This window comes from Harpia harpyja, chromosome 1, assembly GCF_026419915.1.
Source record: "Harpia harpyja isolate bHarHar1 chromosome 1, bHarHar1 primary haplotype, whole genome shotgun sequence".
NCBI lineage: Eukaryota > Metazoa > Chordata > Aves > Accipitriformes > Accipitridae > Harpia > Harpia harpyja.
Genome location: NC_068940.1, coordinates 87,737,507 through 87,758,425, shown reverse-complemented (window position 1 = coordinate 87,758,425; position 20,919 = coordinate 87,737,507). Strand labels below are relative to the sequence as shown.

Below are 20,919 nucleotides of genomic sequence, written 5' to 3'. Positions count from 1 at the left end.
ATTTATTTCAGTACCTTCAATGCCTGTGCTTTTATCTTGGGTCAGTAATGGGTAAAACAGTTGTAGTTTTAACAAAAAGCTATGTGTATCTTATATGCACAAAGACCTCCTCTCTAATAAGTACAAACATTTTTAAGCATATGATTTGACCTTAGGAAGTAACAATCATACAAAGAGTTCTTGATTTCAGTTTTAGCGAAGTATCAAATTTAATTTTATCACAGTGGGATTTAATATTGGGGTGCCTTTTTAGTTCTTAGGTACTCTTTCCATTATTAACTGTGGTAGAAATGCTCAAGCAGCATCTCCACCATAAGAATTATTTCAATTAATTCCTCCATCTGCTGCTCAGGAATGTTCCCCTACTGACGGATGATTTATCAAATATTATCTCACCAGATTTAAGACAGTCTTTACAAATGCAACTGCTTGCTCCTACTTCAGCAGGGCTATATGTGACTGAATCCCCATCCTCAGATAAATGCCAGAAACTCACTACAGGGCGACGGGGAGTCATTGCCTCAAATGTCTCAGGCTGGAATAGCCTGCTGCTCTGCTGAAATATGTCAGTGCTTTGGGTCCATTGCTTGCTGTGGAAGTGTCTGACAGGCTGTCTAGTTTCCAGATCTCTGAGCAGTAAGCTACAGCAATAAGGTAATACATGGCTTGCTTTTTAAAGGCCCATCCCTACTTTGCTTCAAAACCTATTGCACATTTTTATTGGCTCCTACTCCCATCAGCCCTCTAATATCCTTGATTGTATTTGGCCAATACCTGCTGTCTTTGGCATTCCAGGTTATTTCAAACATCCAAAATATTTTATTTTCAGTGCTATGATTGGATTACCTACAAGATGTAATTTTAGCTATATTCTGACTGGTTTAGGAGTTGCAAGCTTTTCTTGTTGTAATTCTTATATAAGATGTCTACTCACGCAGAACATTTTTGATTCCTGTTTTTATTCTGTAACACCTTTGAGTTCCATTTTTTCCTAACTTGTATTTGTGCATTTGCTATTGCATGGGGTAGGTGGATATTTCTGGAGCCTTCTTCATGCTAGCTGGCAAAATGTCTCAATAGCCCTGTGGCAGTACATCCCGCCCCCCCATCCTGCCAGCAGGAAACAAAACTTCTCCAGGAAGGGAGAAGGGGAAGGAAACCCTGGAGGCTGCAGGTTGAAATTTGAACTGGCCAATCGAGATGCGCCAGGTACACCGAGGTGACCCTCCTAGCCAATAGAATTAAATGACCACAGGTCAGATTCGACAGGGGTATAAACGGGGTCCCGCCGGAGGACACGTTGGCAGTCCTCCTCGGAGCAGCGGGTCTGCAGTCGGGGACTCCCCCTCGGGCTAGGGCACCGCCTGAGGTAACTCCTCGAGGGAGAGAGCCCTCAGCTTTTAGGTGAGTGATACACGCGTTTTGAGCCATCTCTTTAAATCTTGGGAATTCTTAAGTCAGCCGTGTAGTATTAATTCTCTTTACATCACTGAGCCTGTGATTTTATAGAATGTTATCGGACTTCTAACTAACTTTTGCTGAAGAATAAATCTGAGTTTTAACACCTGTTGGATTTGGTTAGTCGTGCATCCGTAACAAGCCCACTCAGCTTTATAAATCTAAAAATGTAAACATCTGTAAATATCTATATATGAGCCGATCACACCAGACTTGTTGTAGCAATATATATATACACTGACATATAGAGAGAATTAGACACAGGATATAATTCATCCAACCTACTTTAAACTTCTGCCTTCAGTGTTCATAGATTCTGCTGGCTATATTGATTACATCTCTACTGACTGTATATGAGTTTAGGCTGACAACCATGGATATAGATGTTGGCACAGCTAGATGAATTGTACCCTTTGTACATAATCTATTTGTTTTACTTGTAAATTTGCCTGCAGGCTATGCCCATGCCTGTAGCTCATAGCAGACTTATTTCAGACTCTCTGCACTTTTATTGCACAGTGTCTCTTCAGCACTACCAGTGATCAACCCATCGTGAATTAGCTAAGCTTTCACCAAGCAATAACCATGTCACTCAGTCCCCTTTTGCTTTCCTTCACCAAATACTAATCTCTTGTTTCTCTGTTACTTTTTACTTCTTACTTCTTCATAGCATACATTTTATAAGTTATGTTTATAAAGGTGTGTCTTTCAAATTGAATTTTTCATGGGATATCCAGGCAGTTACTGACATGTTCAGGTTGCTGGAGTAGATAGTGGTCTTTGCTTACTACAGGTCACCAGGTGGTTGCTGTTACCTTGTTCCATTTATAATCTATCCCCCTACAATTCTGTGGTTTTCCTAGTGTAGCTTACCTAGTATTAAGCATGCTGATTTTCACATTTTTCCACATGGAAGCCTGCCACAATTACTTCTTTGTATTATTCTGTCATTTCTACAGCATTCTTGTTTCCAGTTTCACACACCTGCAGAAATGCACTCATTTCCTACATAATAACCTGAATGATAGAGCATAGAGAGCACCAAAGAGGTGTAACATTGAAGTTTCATCTTTTCATTCACACCTGTTTTTCTCTCTTGTGCCACTCATCTGTGCTCCTCAACACCAGTACAACAGGTTCACCACTGGGAGCTACTACTGAAATTGCCCACCTATTAAATGGCTATTACTTATCCTCATAGTAGTGACCTCCAGCTTGATTTCTCCCTCCATCCATTTCTCCTGCAGTTTTTCTTCCCTCTAGCTTTTCCAGGATAATACCATCCCCTTGCTACAATCCAGTGCTCCCTGTCAATTGAAACGACATCCAGGTATACTCTTCCTTTTCAGTGTATAAACTTCTTTCATCTCATTTACCTCACAGGGCTCCTGGCTCCTTAATACACCACTGCAACTCCAACAGGGAACCCCTTCCTCTCACTCATCCTGTCCCCCAATAGTCAGCATCCTCTCATACTGGTACAGTCCTTCTAGTTAGGGTCTACATGTTCATGTCCCAGAGCAAATTAAGCTTCAACCCTCCACTGCCCTTCATCTCTTTCTCTCCTAGATTCAGACCTTATTTTCTCCCTTTGAACTTGGAAATTGGTAGTTACTTGCCTGAGTTAAGACTGAGTGAAAAATTAACCAGAGACTTCAGGATTTAGTTCATAGACATAATTTCCATTTTTAGTTTGCTGAAAGTAATTACTTCTACATTTTTGGGACTGATGTTCAAGGAGTAACAGTTTCTTTCAATTCTGAAAATTTCATTTCATTAATGATATCATAATTAATTGAAATGTATTTGCTAGTGGAACATCTAAGTGTACAGTCATAATCAGCATGTTAATACTTGCATTGACTTCTGTTTTGCAAAGCAGTTACTGGCTTCAGGAATAAAACATGGCTCAAAGCAAACAACCTCAATGTCAGAAAATTCTAGTCATGACAGAATTTTCTGGATTGGTCTAGAAATGTTCACTAGGTGTAGAGAAAATCTAACAGAAACGGGCTTTGAAAAACCTAAACAAAACCCACAACAGAACCCAAGCTGATAGTTACTTATCAGAAAACTGTTACATTTTTAGGTGATGCACACATGGTTTTCTTTTTAACAACGATTCCTGAAAGACTGGCTAAATCAAAGGTCATATTGACCAGCAAGATCATTTAAGCTGTTTTGGAGCTTCCAGATGTTGTTCTGCCAGGAAAGAAAAAAAAAAAAGGCAAAGAAGTAAATAAACTGTCAAATAAAGGAAGTTAGTGCCACTATGTACTTACAGGTGTCTCTAGTAGCAATTAGCCCCAAATTAACCCCAAGTTTTTACATGTCTATTTGAGGAAGACTTTTGCTTTATTTTCACCTGTACAAATACTTTGGTCGTATTCTAAATACCTTTTCTATGTATTTGCTGCAATTTCCACTATTGCATGCTTCCTGCTACAGACAAAACCACGAGAGTACAGAGGATAGAAGAAATGTCATCTTAGCCCCAGTGAACAGATATTCAGTGTGAGGCAGCATGGCTGTTGTGGAGTTCACAACCTAAGTGGGGTCAGACAGACTGGGACTGCGGCAAACAAAGCGATGGTGGCTGGAAGGACAAAGGGCTCGGCTCTGGTTTGTTCCTTATATTGGGGCTCACGCTGGTGTGACACACTCCTGGTTTCCACAACATAGCTTCCTACTGCAGTTTCCTTCACAAAGCCTGTGAAATATTTCTGGGCCTCCATGTGCCTTACCAGTGCCTACAGGGATGGAGTTTCTCATATTCTGTTGTCACCACTATCTCTACAAAACGGGCTGGAGCAAGAGCCAGGACAGCAATAATCTCTGTAAAAACCTAACTCAGACTTCCACCCAGGAAGCCTACAATCTGAGTGCAAGTCTAGCATGGGTTGAGCAAGAAGTTTTTGGCTCCTGACTTCAATTCTGTTCACCTAGGATGCCTAGTGGAGCCACATTTTGCACAAATCCTCAAAAATTTCTGTGTTGTCAGCCCCATGCGGTAACCTGATAACCAGATATACCTTTAGAGCATTAACAGGCTTGGGGTTTTGTACTACCCTTCTTTACCTGTCCCCTATCTGCTAAATTCCCCCAAAATGTTAGTAATAGATTATATACTTGAGTTGCCCAAGATACCAACCTCAAAAGCAATTAAGTTTTCATACAGTGGGGGCTCTTAGCCACGTTTAGATGGTGTCATTAACTCTGAAAACTCTATCAGTGTACTCAAGGCTAACTACAGCAGCTGTCATTATAGGCACACAATATGGGAAAGATAACTCCAATATGGATAGTAATAACTAAATTTTCTTGAAGATTTTAGGGAAAAATTAGGAAAAAATTAAAAGATTTTTTTAACATAGATATGATAGAAAAATAATATATTATTTCATCAATCAACTCTAAATAAAAAAATACCTCAATCTTGACTTCCCCGGGCTAAATTCAGGAAGACTGCATAGGCTCATTAAAATCAGCGTGAGGATGATGAAGTTATAATCAAAGATGTACCAGCAAGAACGTTGCTGAATTCATCCTAGTTCAAAAGGCAACAGCACAAACTACTACATCAAAATAGTGGAAACTTGTGTCAATTCAAGATCTGCCTCTCAAGTCACCTTGCAAGATTTACATATTAAACTACCTATAAAAATATGACTGCTATTGAAATACAGAAAAAAGTTACCTTCAAAAAGTCTTCAAACAAAATACATGTAAAAAAAAAAAAAAAAAAAAGAGAAAGACTTGAAGATACCTTGAAGGATTCCCCAATAAAATACCAGAAGTGTACCCATGCCAGGTTCTCTGCACTGTCCAATAAAATCTGACAGACCTAAGGTATTGTCTTGTAAACAACTGCTTAACTATTTCCTTGAGACCATAATTTTAGAGAAAAGTTCCATGACCACAATATTGTTTTGCTAGTATAAGATAATACAGAACTATTTTTTTATCTGCTGTTTCCCTTGCTGCTTCCAAATATCTACAGTTAAATGTGAAAATCAAATATGTTTTATGTTCCTAAGGATGTTGGTACTATTACATGTTCTTGATTTACAGGCTATATACAATACTATTTAGTTATTCCATGGAAAGGACAGAGACTGAAACTGCTTTAAGATCCCTTATGATCATTCAAACCATCAGAAAAAATTCCAAAAGTGAAAATTAAAACCTTTATTAATCCCAGGCAACAAATATAAGGTTTAATGAAAACCCATAATAATCTGGGATAGCTACCACCCTCCTCTTTCACACTGCTACAGGCACAGCAATACTATACAGAAATGCAATGTCAATGAGAGATGCCATAGAAGGAAAAAGAAATTCCTTACTAATTTACAGTATCTGATACAAAGCTGCACTAGAAGGTATAGAGGGATAAACAAAAAAATAAGCGACAGAGAATAAACAAGAGGGACTTACTACCATGAGCATGGAAAATTAATACAACCAAGTATGAAGCTTTGCTGCATGTTAAGTATGATGTGGGGCCACAGAGTTTCTAGGACTCCCATGAGAAGGGCTGTGTTACTGCCTGGAGAGCTGTAGCACAGAGAAGGTTTTCCCACCTCCACAGCAACTGAGCTCTGTTACGTGTATTAGTGACCGGCAACAAACAGACTTCACGAGCTTAGCTCCCTGACATTCGCAACATGACTCACTAACTCACAAGTGGTTTATTATAGAAATAACCACAGTTGTGGCCTGTAGAGCACAAACTTTAGAAAGCTTCACAAAAAACAAAACTCAGCTTCTTCTTGTGTTATCTACTATTATTAAAGCTTTGAGAGCTCTCCAGAGGTTGCTTTAAAAATGCTCTCTATAGGAATGTGCGCAGATAGATGCCCATATCCCAAAGAACCACAAATTGCCAATTATGTTAATAATACTATAAGCTGCCTTACCTTATAGTTATGAATTAAATAGCCTTGTCAAATACAAGCTAAGGACACCAGTGAATAAAGCCCTCAAACTAGTTATTTTCACTCCCTGCTCTTCCTTTCTTTAAACACAATCAGCTCATCAAAACCATTCAGAAGAGGAAATAAATACTAGTTAAAGAGAAAAAAAAAAAAAAAAAGTTGAGTTTAACATTGCAGCAATTTCAAAGTCATCTTAACTAATTTGGAAACCCTACTATGCCACAATGCACCCTCCATGAAGAATGGCAGAAACCATTTGGGTAGACGTTTTTATTGTGACAGGGATTTAATGTGCCATTGTCCTCAACTTTCCTTTTAACAAGGTTATTTAATTTATGGTTTGGAGGTAAAAACAGTTTGTAGTGTCATCATTAGCATAATTAATCATATCCTGCTCTCCAGGAAGTGGACATCTGTCATGTAGGACTTCTGTACACATTAACTCTGTCATTCTTTTGATCTCAGAATAACCTCTGGAGGTGTTCCAGATCTCTAATAATAGTAATACCGTTGTAAATTCTTGGTTACTAAGAAATAGTAGACCATACAGTACAAAAAGCACTTGGAAACTTTCTTCATCCTTTATTGCTAGGCTATAATCCACACAGCACCACCAATGACTTATGGTAACAAAATTTGCAAATTTTGTTTGCAAGAAATAGATCTTTCTTTTCCTGCTAAATGGTTTTAGGAAGCTTAAAGTTGTAGAAAGGGTTGCATCCTGTCCTGGATTGACAGGATGACTTTCAGTTACTGAGCTTTATCAAGATAATATTTTTAAAGAGATTACTGAATAGATCTTACTTTTCCATGCTTAACTTTGAGGCTGAAAATCATGGATGTGTCACATGAAAGACAGAATATCTTTGTGCTAGTGTCAGTGGCCTATAGTAAAAGGACTGGTGTTGAAGTCCTATTTAGCTTGACAATATCCATAGATCTATTCACAGCAATATTATTTTATTTAGTAGAACTGGAGCAAAAGGAAAAGCAGAATTATCATTCAGTGTTCCATTAATAGCAAGAGAAAAGAGTGCTGCAGAGCTGTAGCTATTCTTATATGTTTACAAGTGTTTTTTTTTTCAAAAAACAAACCCCCAAACACCCGAATTCCCCAAATGCTCTACACCAGAAGAAAAAAATGTTTCCCTCAAATTACTGCTACACAGCTCTCCTTGGGAGCTTAACTTTACTCCCAAGTCCTTGGGGACAGATGGGGGAAACTGATGACAGTAGTATATTAGTGACAGCAGTGGTAAAATTCAGGGCTTCCATTAAAAGTGAAGGCCCAGCAGAGTGACCACACAAGAATTACTTGGAGAAAGAGAGATCTTTGTGAAGTTTTAAGGAATTAAGTTCAGCAGTAAGAATAGGGGGACATTTACAGAATGAACACTGTCCCCACATCCTGGTTTCAGCTGGGATAGAGTGGATTGTCTTCCTAGTAGCTGGTACAGTGCTATGTTTTGAGTTCAGTATGTGAAGAATGCTGATAACACTGATGTTTTCAGTTGTTGCTCAGTAGTGTTTAGTCTCAAGTCAAGGATTTTTCAGCTTCTCATGCCCAGCCAGCAAGAAAGCTGGAGGGGCACAAGAAGTTGGCACAGGACACAGCCAGGGCACCTGACCCAAAGTGGCCAACGGGGTATTCCATACCATGTGACGCCCCATCCAGTATAGGAACTGGGGGGAGTGGGGGCGGGGAATCGCCGCTAGGGGGACTGGCTGGGTGTCGGTCGGCGGGTGGTGAGCAATTGCACTGCACATCATTTGTACATTCCAATCCTTTCATTATTGCTGTTGTCATTTTATTAGTGTTATCATTATCATTATTAGTTTCTTCTTTTCTGTTCTATTAAACGGTTCTTATCTCAACCCACGGGTTTTGCTTCTTTTCCTGATTTTCTCCCTATCCCACTGGGTGGGGGTGGAGTGAGTGAGTGGCTGCCCGGTGCTTAGTTGCTGGCTGGGGTTAAACCACGACACCCCACTGCTGCTGTTTTAGGTGTGCAGGATCCATCCCACCCCATTCTTTCATGCTACACAGATCATGCACCTGATTTTGGCACCCCATCAAATGCAGCTCCTCTAATAAGAGAGTACAGAGCTAAGCATCAATGATCAAGTACCAAAATGAAACTAAAAGCAAATGGAAATCAGACAAGTCTCAAAATCCCAATCAGTAGTTCATGGCTTATCTGATCCAAATCAGCATGAAAATGTCATTGCTGATCAAGAAGAGAAAACCCTAGTACTGAAGTCACCCCATAATTGTGCATCCTTTTTTATCATTCTGACTGGAAATCAACCTTTTAATATCAGCCTTTATTCACCTCTGTCCATCTCTTGTATTCTTCTGTTTTGGTAGCAAAATGGAGATCCCAACACAGAGCATGACAGAAGCCTCCGTTCCAGCTCCTAGTCTTGTTGGACACTGACTGCAATTCTTCCCTAATCTTTTAGTCATACCGTCCCCATTCAGAGCTCCAGTGGGACATGGGCATCCCTTGATGCTGGCCAGCTCGCCACCCATAGCATGAGAAGAAGAAACCTTGACCAGGGACAGGGTAGGATTGGTCCTGGTGATAGCGGCCTCTATTTCTGTCTGCTTGTCCTGTAACACATCTAGGCAGAGCACCACCAGCCAGTGCTCTCTGTGATGCTGCCCTCTACCTCCCTGTTTTCAATTTTTTGACCATTACTCCTCCTCCTCCTTTTTCTCGTTTCTTGTCTTCCATATAATTTCATTTTCTTCTGGTGTCCTCTTTGTCTTTCAAGGAGGGGGAGCAGGAGGGGAGCAGAATGGTCCAATTGCTGTTCCTAGTGTAGGAGCTCAGTGCAAGCAGCAGCCAGCAGCAGTGGGAGGGAGAACCCTAACCATGAGCCATCAGTGGTGCCCAGAGCTACAAGACCAGGAGCTCCAGCTGTGCCATACCTCCCATCTTACTCCACAGAAGGAGGAGAGGAACACAATGGTACTCTTGCAGACACCGTATCACACCAAGGCAATGCACTGCATTGGGTTTGCCTTACAGGTGACAAGTTACATACTCCTAGCAGCACTTCTTATCTTTGGATAGTAAATCCTCTGCCCTCATGCAGGCAAACCCCAAGTTTCTGTCCTTGTTTTGGCTTCAGCACTATCTCTACAAGTGCAGCTGCTCCAGACACACACACAAGATTTCTGGGGGAAATACCTAAACAGAAAATGATTAATGCTATAAAGGCTTACACTGAGAGGGTTTTATAACAGTTCAACTTGAGCAGCTGGAGGTTTTTCATCATATCGATATTTTGTAATTTTCTTCTTGTGGAAAGGAAAATTTCCTAAATAAATGCTGCAGTTTACCTTTTGACATATACAAGGGGAAAAAGGTATTTTTAAATAGCTGCAAGAAACTCTTCTCATATTACTCAAAGTAAATGGTTAGAAAGCCACTTACCCCCAGTTGCCACAGTAATTTCACGTAGAAAATGGCCATAAAATGGAAAATCGAAGGACAGATTCACTCTCTGAAAGGAACAACACCAGAAAATAAAATTGATATTGTGCAGAAAGGTAAGAGAAAATGAAATGAACTGTCCTCCACTTCAAACATCTGTTTCATTGCTTTTTATTTTTCACTGGAGCCTTGCTATTCTTAATTTGGAATTGCCAATAGGTAACTGGAAACAATTTTGTGTAGCACTTAAACACCTAAAAGCAGTGGATCTTCATAACTGAAGAAGTCAGAAACTAAAATATACCAGCAGACATTATAACCCACTCATAAGAATAAGATTAATAAATATTTGTAGAGTTTTTCCTTAAAAATATGTTGCTTGAACCTCTTAAGAGGAGCCATAAATATTTAAGGCCTTAGCAATATCTAAGCTTTACAGGATGCCCACTCCCTCAGCTACAGGTGGTTTCCTCCTCTGCCACACGCCTCTTCAGATTCAAGTCCTCTCCATGACATCCTGCTGCTACCTGGGTCCTTATCTGATGAAGGGTGATCACTAGAAGGCAATTCCTCTGTCAAACCCACATGGCACCAGTTTTCACACCTCTTTATACTGTTAACTAGGAGCTGAAATGATTTATAAAGAAATATTCAACAGAAGTATTAACAAACTCTACTCAAGGTACTTATTGCAAAAGAAAAAAAGGAAGAAAAATCTTTTTTTTCCCCTGTCAACCTACAGGTGACTATCCTCTATCAGCTGAATCCACAGCAGAGAATTGTGATTTGGAGAACAGACTCTTCTCCTCACCTAAGCTCACCATAAAGCACCTTTCAAATTCAAACTCATTTTCCCTCTCCACCTATGGCTCTCTCCTTTCCCATCTATTCCACTCCTTTCCCAAAGGTCACCGATTATTGTGGCCACCCATAATTATCACCTGGTGTGCTACCTGGCTAAATTCTGAACAAATCGGTAGTCGTGACAGAAAGGAGTGCTGAAATCCCAGTAAGGTCTTTTCACTGTTTAAATGTAATATCCCATAAAAAACACATCACTTCCATAAGGGCCCAAAGCCCAAACAGGAACTGTGTATACAGCCCATTATTATTTGTTATTTAGGAGGAGTTACTACAGTAAAAACTGGTGTGAAGATGGGCTGTTGGTGACTGTCCTCAACCTTAACCTTTGATGTCTCCACTTAAGAAAGGGCAACAGTCTATATATCTAAAAAAAAAAAAAAAAAAAAAAAGGAAAAAGGGAGAGTGGGGAAAGCGCATTTTGTCTTTATTTTCCCTACCTTTATTTCTATCCTGGGTTATTATTTTCACATTATATCTGAATATTTCTTCTCTCGGGAAGGATTATATTTAAATCCACCAGAAATGTTTAAAGAATTATTTAGCATGAAATTAACAGCTGAAGATTTACAGTAACTTTAAATTAGATTTGCTTTCCACTTAAGTGGAAGACAGAATTTTGAGAGGATTTATTAGCGCTTTTTTGGTATGTTTTTAATTAGAATGCAAAATCCATTTGCATTGTGTTAATTGGACTGAGTACATTCTAATGACCTTTTCTGTGTATACATAAATATGGATATACAACTGAACATTTCTAATCAAAATGGCATATGCAAAAGACAGCTCATGAATTAACTTAAACAAATGATTTTTTACCATGTCCTAAAATTTTCACTGCTGAGGTGTATGCTATGTTTATGTATGCACCCCATTTAAATTTTGTCCTTGCTCTACGAAACATCACTTCCAAGAACTCTATTAAAAACATTAATTTTCTGACCAAACACTCCCTCTTTCCTTTATACACTATTGTCCATTTTACCTATTAGCATTAACTTTCTGAATAACACAATAATCATTAGGCTGCTTTAAAAGAAAAATGTGCCCCCTTAACAGTCTTCTAAATTGCTATAATATAAAAATTAGTATAAAGATGTTTACAATAAAGACTTGATCCTATGCCCACTCAAGCCAGATATAAATCTCCCATTGACTTCAATCAAAAAATGATGCCTTAAATTCTGACAATGTAAAAATGTTTAATATAGACAATTGTTTAGCATAATACTGTAATAAAGAGCCAACAAGATTTAAGGAATGTTTTAAAGTGTAATATTGTAACAGCTACTAGAAATAAATGTGTTTTTACTTTTGCTACTAGAAAGCATACCTCATTTTTCAGAAAGGATATCAGAATTTTCAACCCACTGGCATGAAAATGTTTTCTCTGTGCATAGATGATAGAATGGACTGACAGGAAAGCAAACTGAGTTTCAAGCATGAGGTGATCCTGCATCTAGTTCAGTGTTTGAGTAATCAACTGTTAAGATACCTAATCTAAACACATTGAGCATCCATGCCACACCTAAAATTTTATTATACAGTTAAGATGATGGTGGCAATATATTGAAAAAAAAATCACTACTAGTGATATAAATCCTATAGTGTTAGATGTTTTATTTGTTCCATTAATATTTGTGTGTTACTTTCCACAAACAACGACTATGCTCTTTATAGAGTCAAACAATCTCATGGATCCTCTCTTTATTATTACTTTCCCTGTAGAAGCAAAACCAACTGGCAGCTTCTGGAAACTCTTAGGATTACATACTTCCAAATGAAGCAAAACACACAAATTGAGACATTATTGGAAAAATCATTAATACTTAGCATATACTAATTTAGCTCCTTGTTCTACTGTCAAGTTGGAGAATAATCTTTAGAAATTATCAGCATGTAAATCACCAAGTCACAGAAAGATGTGCAAAATGCCCTTTTAAAGAGTAATGGCAAAATTTATCTCTATGGAAGAGAAGGGAAGAGATTGCTGCTTAGTTATGTATGCTCTGCTCAGAATATATGACTCTACAGTTGTTATACAGTTACAGAGAACACATCTCTTAAATAACTTCGTTGTATAGTACACATGGGTGTTGTTTGCTTGTACACATACAAGAAATCAACTATAGACACATAAATAAAATATAATGCCTTATATGATGACTCACTGGTACTTTTTCATCCTTCAAGAGGGATATAAATCTCTGAAAAAGAGGTCTTTAAAACAGTATGTAGAGACGGCTGCAGTCACTCGAGTTCACAGTCCAAGATATTTGGGTACATATGAAAAGAGGGATATCAGTGTGCTAAACCGGGAGCTCTGCTAGAGCTGACAGAGAGGCAGAGTGGGCACTTGACATTCAGCAGAAAAGTCTTAAACCACTTGGTTTTGGGGAGAAACAGTTGAAGACCTCATGCTGCCAAGCTCCCATCTGCTGTGCTGAATGGTCATCCACACTGATCCCACACCCAGATCAAAAGCAGTGTTTCATTTTAAACATCTAGGTCAATAACTTAAACAAAATATCCCCCTTGGAATTGACATTTTTAGGTGTATAATCTCAGGGATCCAGCTGGAAACAAAAATGCTTAGAACAAAGGTATGGAAGGGTGTCATCTTCACTAATCATTAAACAACAGGTTAAAATTTCTCAGAAGAATTTCACTAATGTTTAGGTCCCAAGCCTCATAAATTACTTTTATTAGGGAAAGATGTTTTACCTTATATAGGTATTTTTAATTCTTTTATTACATTTTTTTTGCATGTTTCCATTCTCTCCCTCAACACAGAGCACCAGAATCCCAGATGGAGAAGGCAAGGCAGACAATACAGGTTTTCACTTTTAGGTACCCTTGAGGTTTTTTCCTCGTTAGAAACAAATTGTCTTAAGAAAATAGCTGATACAGTGTTTTATTAAATGTACCCCAAAGATATATAACTGCCTGAACCCTCTGCATTTGCATTATCCATGGCTCCTTACAGTGTTTTTGGCTATGAGGAATATATTTTATGTATTGGGCCCTCTGTTAGTCACATGTAGTGGATTTATCACCCCACTCTGTTTTTTGTATTCTGAGCTAAATACCACCGTATTTCTTCTTGCTGCCTCTTACATTCCTCTGAGCCAGTCACCTGGCTGGTACCGGGGAGATAACAGATAAAATGAGAGAAAAGCTGAATTAAACTTGGATTTTCTCTCAGCTTTAAAACTGCTAAACACATCTGTATCTTTAAAAACTGTACAACTTATAAATAAGGCATTAACTGGATATTGTTTTTAAACAGGCAAAACCCAAGGACTTTTTGTTGGAGTTAAGTTGGCAAATGGATGAAACAAGAACCTCAAGAACCACAATTCCGATGCAATTTTCTGTATTCAATTTGTGCTAATATTGGCCCTTGTATGTATGCAGTTTCCAGCCACAGGTGAAACCTGAGAATACAATCTGTAAATCACGCAGCATTCAATTTCACTTCCTTTTACCAGGCAGCATAATTACAATAAGTTAAATAAGACTGTTATTTACACTCTGTGATATTTATTTGTTGATATCCTGGAATTGTGATCACATCTATCACTTCTGTTACTATATGACATTCTCATGAGTTTTATCAGTTGTCCCAAAAGAAAAAATAAGTGTGACACCTCATACAAAATGGAAGTGCAAACACAGATACACTCCATGGGAGACTTAAACTTCAGCAACTTAGTCCTGAACCCAGTTCTGTAACTATTGAAATCAATGGTAAAATTCCCTCTGACTTCAGCAACACAATTAATTTATTGTTTGATAGTTTGCGATCCTGAAGAACAGAGGTGAGTTTTAAATATATCTGTGAAGGTGTCTCTGAAGGACTGTTATAGCAGGTGCAAAAAGGCAACTTGGAATCATTTGATAGCAACACTGTGCAGACTTTCACAGCTTAACTAAAATTCAAAGATAAAGCTCTGTGAACAGTAGTCACAATACTTTGTAATACTGCTGTGTTGGTCACTGGTGAAAAATACCCATGCCAAAGAAGAAAAATGTATAACAACTTACTGCTGCTTGCCGATGGGTATTGGAAAGGATCCCATGAATCTTTACTTTGTCTTTCTCCATTTGGTCTATATTGACCCACAAATCCCGGCTGGTAGAATCATATGGGCCGTACGTCCTTGAAGTATAATAATTATGATCTGTATCCTCCTGAAAGGGGGAAAAAACCCACAGCAAATACAGATTAGAATGGAAGATGCACCTTAGTTTTATATAAAAACTCACTCTTGATATAGTGATTCCTGTTGCTCCTGGGAGCAGCAGCAAAGACTATACTGCAAGTCAACAATGAAGAAAAAAGTACAAATTGCAAATGTGTTGCAAAAGACAGCTCTGCTCCTAACCACAAGCAGTTGGCAAGGCAAACAGTTACCTCATGCAATCATCTTATATTATGATTATAATGTTCACTATACCCAAATCCAAATCATACAGTTCCTGTAACCACATCAGTGAAATCTACGGCAAAATATTTGATGGCTTTCAAGACAAAATGGCCAGTAAGTTTCTGTAACAACAACCACGCTCTAACAAAGCGATAAGCAGTACTCACAGCTAACACGTTAAAAAAAAAAAAATTAACATTTTTAAACATAATTTACTAGAATACCCTTTATAAGAACATCCAAAAAATTCCTAATAGCTATAGTCTTACAATGCCATTTCATTTTAAATCTCCAAAAGATTGTTTTACTGTACATTTGCCACTCAGAGACAGACAAATACATATGTATTTGTAGACGAAATCTTCCTAGTTCTCACGGTCTTTAAAATGACAGTAGCTGCTGTCATGCTCATGTCGCAGCAAATTCAGAGGTAAAATACATGAACCCTACATGTGCCATGGGAGATAGTGCTAGTGGTCCATCAAATCCTGCAGCTTGCAGATATCCAGTTCCATGATCAAGTGCATGGTTCAGAAGACAGTTGAAGTCTTCGCAATGTATGCTTCTTTCAGTGACAAAGCTAAGACTCCAACACTCAAAATACTCTGTATGCCACCCAACCTCACTGCAATCAGTTTACACTTGAAATCATATACATTTAGCACAGTAACAAAAGTAAAATTTTGAAACTTATTAGGCAAAATTTGGTAAATGTTTAAAAACCTAAGTATAGGAAATTCCAAAATTTCTGTCAAGGTCAGTAGCTATGATGGTCTGTACCTTCCTAAAAGATATCTAAGACAGTGAAAGGAAAAAAAAAAAAAAAAAAGTACATGGTCCAAGGTGAGAGATGAAACACATCCCAGATTCCCAGTCTTCCTCAATTCCTCCCAAGCTGTTGTAACCCTACAATATTTAAATCGACAGCATTGCCAGCTTTCTGCTGAATAGCTACAAGTAATACTGTAGAAGTAGTACATCCTGGTATTTCTCAGTTTCTTCTTCCCTTCCTTCTTCTCAGCGCCAAAGCAAAATAAACAAAGCCTGAACGATAGTGTTTTAAAACTGGAATAAACTTAGAAAATAAACAGTAGCATAGAAAATGGAAGAGGCTGACTTAGAATTTAGCACTACCCCCAGAGATGGAGAATTTCCTCTCCTGCAGCACCTCCTACACCCAGCAAGCAGTGTGGGACTACCCTCACATCACACTGTGCTGCCACGCAGACCTGACACCCCCTCCCAGAACATACAACCCATTCCTATTGACGTGGTCCTGAGCTGAAGATATACTTGGCAAGGGCTTATATTCTAGATGAAACTGTTCATGTTCTAGGTTAAATATGTTGACCATAAATCTTGTTTCAGCTAGATTTCATCCTACATTAACACCATTACTGATATACACCATTGCAGATATAATCAGGTTATTTTCTCCTCGATGTTTTCTGTATCTTCTGCTGTACTTTATATGCCAGGATGTACTTGCCCAGTAAATCTCAGCTGCACTTTTGTAGCAACTTCGAACAACTTCAGCAGCTCTAGGTTAGTCACACAAGCAAACGTAATTAAAACTTTACTGTCAGGAAGATGACAAAAGCCAGCTACCTTGCCAAATTATTTTCTACTTTAATGGTCAACAGAAACAGTTATTACTGTCACGTATACAAGGGAGGTACAGTACATTAGAAGGTTTTGACAACAAAGATGTATTTTCCTAGTCTAATTTATCATTCTGACGGAATGTCAATAGAAATTAAAAGTTACACTTAAGGCATCACAAAGTTTCAAGGAAAGAGCCCCGAGAGAAAAAGAAGAAGAAGAAATAATTACCCAAATAGCTTTTTTCAGATAAATATGCAATGTTTAAACTATAGCTAAAACTGCACAGAGTTTTTGCATTTCCAGTTTTTCATAACTAATAAAGTGTCCTGGTTTCAGCTGGGATAGAGTTAACTGTCTTCCTAGTAGCTGGTACAGTGCTATGTTTTGAGTTCAGTATGCGAAGAATGTTGATAACACTGATGTCTTCAGTTGTTGCTCAGTAGTGTTTAGTCTCAAGTCAAGGATTTTTCAGCTTCTCATGCCCAGCCAGCGAGAAAGCTGGAGGGGCACAAGAAGTTGGCACAGGACACAGCCAGGGCACCTGACCCAAACTGGCCAACGGGGTATTCCATACCATGTGACGCCCCATCCAGTATAGGAACGGGGAAGTGGGGGCAGGGATTCGCCGCTCGGGGGACTGGCTGGGTGTCGGTCAGCGGGTGGTGAGCAATTGCACTGCGCATCATTTGTACATTCCAATCCTTTCATTATTGCTGTTGTCATTTTATTAGTGTTATCATTATCATTATTAGCTTCTTCTTTTCTGTTCTATTAAACTGTTCTTATTTCAACCCACGGGTTTTGCTTCTTTTCCAGATTTTCTCCCCCATCCCACTGGGTGGGGGGGGAGTGAGTGAGCGGCTGCATGGTGTTTAGTTGCTGGCTGGGGTTAAACCACGACATAAAGCTACTCCAGTTAACTACCAGTAGCTAAGCCCTTACCTCCACAACTAGAAGGCTCTAACACTGAGCCTAGTTGGTTGTTCTGTAAGAATGCTTTAAATGGTATCGTGATCCATGCTTAAACCAGACTCGTCATATATCTTGTAAATCAAACACTTAAATTACAGCCTTCAGCTGAACAATGTTGTCAGTGTGTGAGGAATTACTCACATATAAACTACTACCAAATTTTGTGTAAAAAAAGTCTCATTTATTGTTTTAATTCAAGTTAAATAACCTTAGATAGTTGTGGAAGGAAACAAATTCACTTCCACTTGGATGACAGAAGGAAAACAGAATTCCTCTCACTCACTGGAACAGCTTCGTAACCTTCATGTGGATGTATTTTATGAATGTACCATTAAATATTTCTCTCTCGCATCCTAATTTTTTTTAATCCTCTCTGTAAATTTACTATAGTACTACAGAAAGGAACACACAGCTGACTACTAAAGTTGGCCTGAGCAGCTCAGGAGCTCTTAGTAAGGTTAGGATCCATGCTTGTATTTCAAGTCATCTCCTTCATAGTTTTTAATGTGCAGTACCGTGGAAATGAAATTGTTAAGAGTCTTCCATAAATTTCCCAGCTGTAGAGAAACACTTTATTGGTACCAATAGATACCTATGAGTTTTCATTCTGACAGACCTGTTTATGGGCTTTGGTTGATGGCACCTGCTTCATAATGCGCTCCATCCCCTATAGGTACTATATGCATAAGAAGATGGGAAAATGCTTCAGATATTATGCTGAATTTGCATGTAAACTTCTGAACTAAGAAAATAATTTTAATATTTATGTGACACAGATGTTGAGTTCTGCAGATAGGTAGAATTATATATAAATACAAGTATGAAGAGAAACAAACCTTTCAGTATCTTTTAATGACGTAAAAGCATGTTACCGAATGAAAGAACATGCAGAGCAATCAGAGAACGTACCCATTAATACTTCAAGATACTTCTTTTTTCTTTGTTTTCCAGGTATTTTGGGGATATGAGCATTACTTCCTATTGCTTCTCTAGATGTACAGTTCTGTCCAAATACTGCATATATATGAAGTGGGAAGCACCTCTCTTTTATTGAGAAATACAGCTTTTAAGAAAAGGATTTTCCCAGAGATTTTTTGCACCAGCTATGAGGATTACTGTTGGAAACCTTTGTAAGGATATAGGGAATATTCCTTAGACCCTCTCTCATAACTCTTCTCTTTTGGGTATTTTTAACCTTGGGCAATCCTCGATGCTGAGTTGCCATCTTATTTTAGATTGTAAAGAAAATTAATTTCTAACAGTTTTCACGAGGGATATTGTCTGATGACACCTTGAATATGTTCCCATATTTCTGCAACTACAAAACTGAATGTTCTCAGGAAAGCTGAGGGCATGCGCTATTCATGAAAGCTCAGCACAAGTGAAGATTAAGCCTTCTTTAAATTCTTGGTGTTCAGTATTTGTCAAATTCAGTGACTGAACATCTATTCCATACATTCCATATACAGATACTCCCAAATACAGTCCAAACACCACATACCAGTTTTCTCAATAACTGGTGTCCCTTAAGAGATTAAGGCTTCAAATGTGTGAGGTAAACTGTTGCAATCAAGATAGTATAAAGTAACTATGTGTGATGTTTAAAAGTAACAACTACCTTATACCTCTGAAAGGCTTTCAAATTACTAACTGGGATTCTGGCCAAAGATGTACATGAAAATTGTACCAAAACAGACATGAAATGATGAAGTTCCCTCTCAATGAAATAAGACATCACAATTCAAGGACGATGCAATCACGTATGTAAACATGGGACTTTTCAGGCTTAATTCTCTTCCTGTCACATTTTTTCTTTAACAGAAATTGAAAGGTACTGTAAATCTCTAAGAGACAGAGGATATTATCAAACAAGATTTAGGTTAAGAATAAGAGCCTCTGTTGAATCCAACTGCATGAATATTTTGCTTTTAAATACTGGATCCAATTACATCCAAACCATAGACATTACTGAACAAAAAGTTTTGCCATATCTATCTCTCTCTATATACCTATATCTGCAAGGCTGTAACTGAAAAAACCTAGTAACTTCAACCAGAGAAAAAGCAACTGGCATCCAGGAATGACCTCTGCTGTTGCACAATAGTATGCTGTAGAAAAGACTCCTAGTTTGTCTGTGGTTGAAAAAGAGAAAAACATTTACAAGACAAATCATTATAGATCAGCCAGCCAGACAACAATTACATTTTTGGTAGCTTAAGTTTTGGTTGCCTTCTCCCAGTCCTGTGAGACTGTTTGTGACATGGCAATCAGTCAGTCAATCATCCAAGGCTCCTTATCTTCAAATATCTGTGATTGTCATGAGTTATTGCCAGCTGCAATAAAAGACAATTAGACTGCATTAAATTTGATAACTGTTGTCCCTTCAAATATTCTATTTATTGAAATTGCATTTTCAGAATTGCATTGAGATGACATCACAATGAACAAACTCTGAAGCCATCAAGGATATGGAGTTAAACTTTATAGGTGCCTAATTTTATCACAGTAAAAGGAAGGTTTGGTATCTGATTTTTAACAAAATGCATTAATGAATTGTCCAAATATTGCTAAAATCACGGACTATGCCTATTTTTAAATTAACTGAAAGTGCTGCTGGTGTTTGCCCCAAAAATTAGTGCTGAGGAAATTCATCACCAAATATTAAATTCAGAAAGTCATCTTTAACTCTGAATATAATATGAGCATTTATAAAGGAATAGCCTATGAAATTAATCAGACAATTATGCTTTCTAAAAGCTGCATTTGTAGAATAAAATGGAAACACTGGAAGGAGAAAACAGGCAATTATATATTTAAAAATAGACTGCTTTTCAGGGAGAAAACAAAGATAATAATAAAATACTTACTGGGAAATTTAGAAGAAGGAAATGAACCAGCAATTAAACGTATTTCCCTAACGAAGAAAAGCAGTTCTGGTAATTCATTTTTGCAGAAGAAAAAAAGAACACCCTTTCTATTAAAATAACCCAGCAACAAGATGGCTCTGCATGCATACAACAAAACCAGCTTCCTCAAAACTATTTGCACTCTAACCTAATCTCACGTAATGCTTGTTACTCTCTTACTGTATCTCTGCCTATCCTGTCAGTAAAGTACAGCTAAAATTGACTTCTGAATTGTTTCAGATTTTTGTTAGAAAATTGCTCTTAGATTTCTGAACAATATTAGTACCCACCAGCTGAAAACAGCACA

At 38.1% G+C, this 20,919-nt stretch overlaps 1 protein-coding gene across 1 annotated transcript in view; it reads right to left on the bottom strand.

Moving 5' to 3' along the window:
- Window positions 1–20,919, bottom strand: part of PLXDC2 (plexin domain containing 2) — a 283,574-nt gene that overhangs the window by 121,252 nt on the left and 141,403 nt on the right. The window contains exons 3-4 of the mRNA XM_052803968.1: window positions 14,747–14,893; window positions 9,839–9,908 (exon numbers count right to left, since the gene is read on the bottom strand). Of these exons, the coding sequence (XP_052659928.1) occupies window positions 9,839–9,908; window positions 14,747–14,893 (217 nt within the window). The remainder of the gene's footprint in view (window positions 1–9,838; window positions 9,909–14,746; window positions 14,894–20,919) is intronic.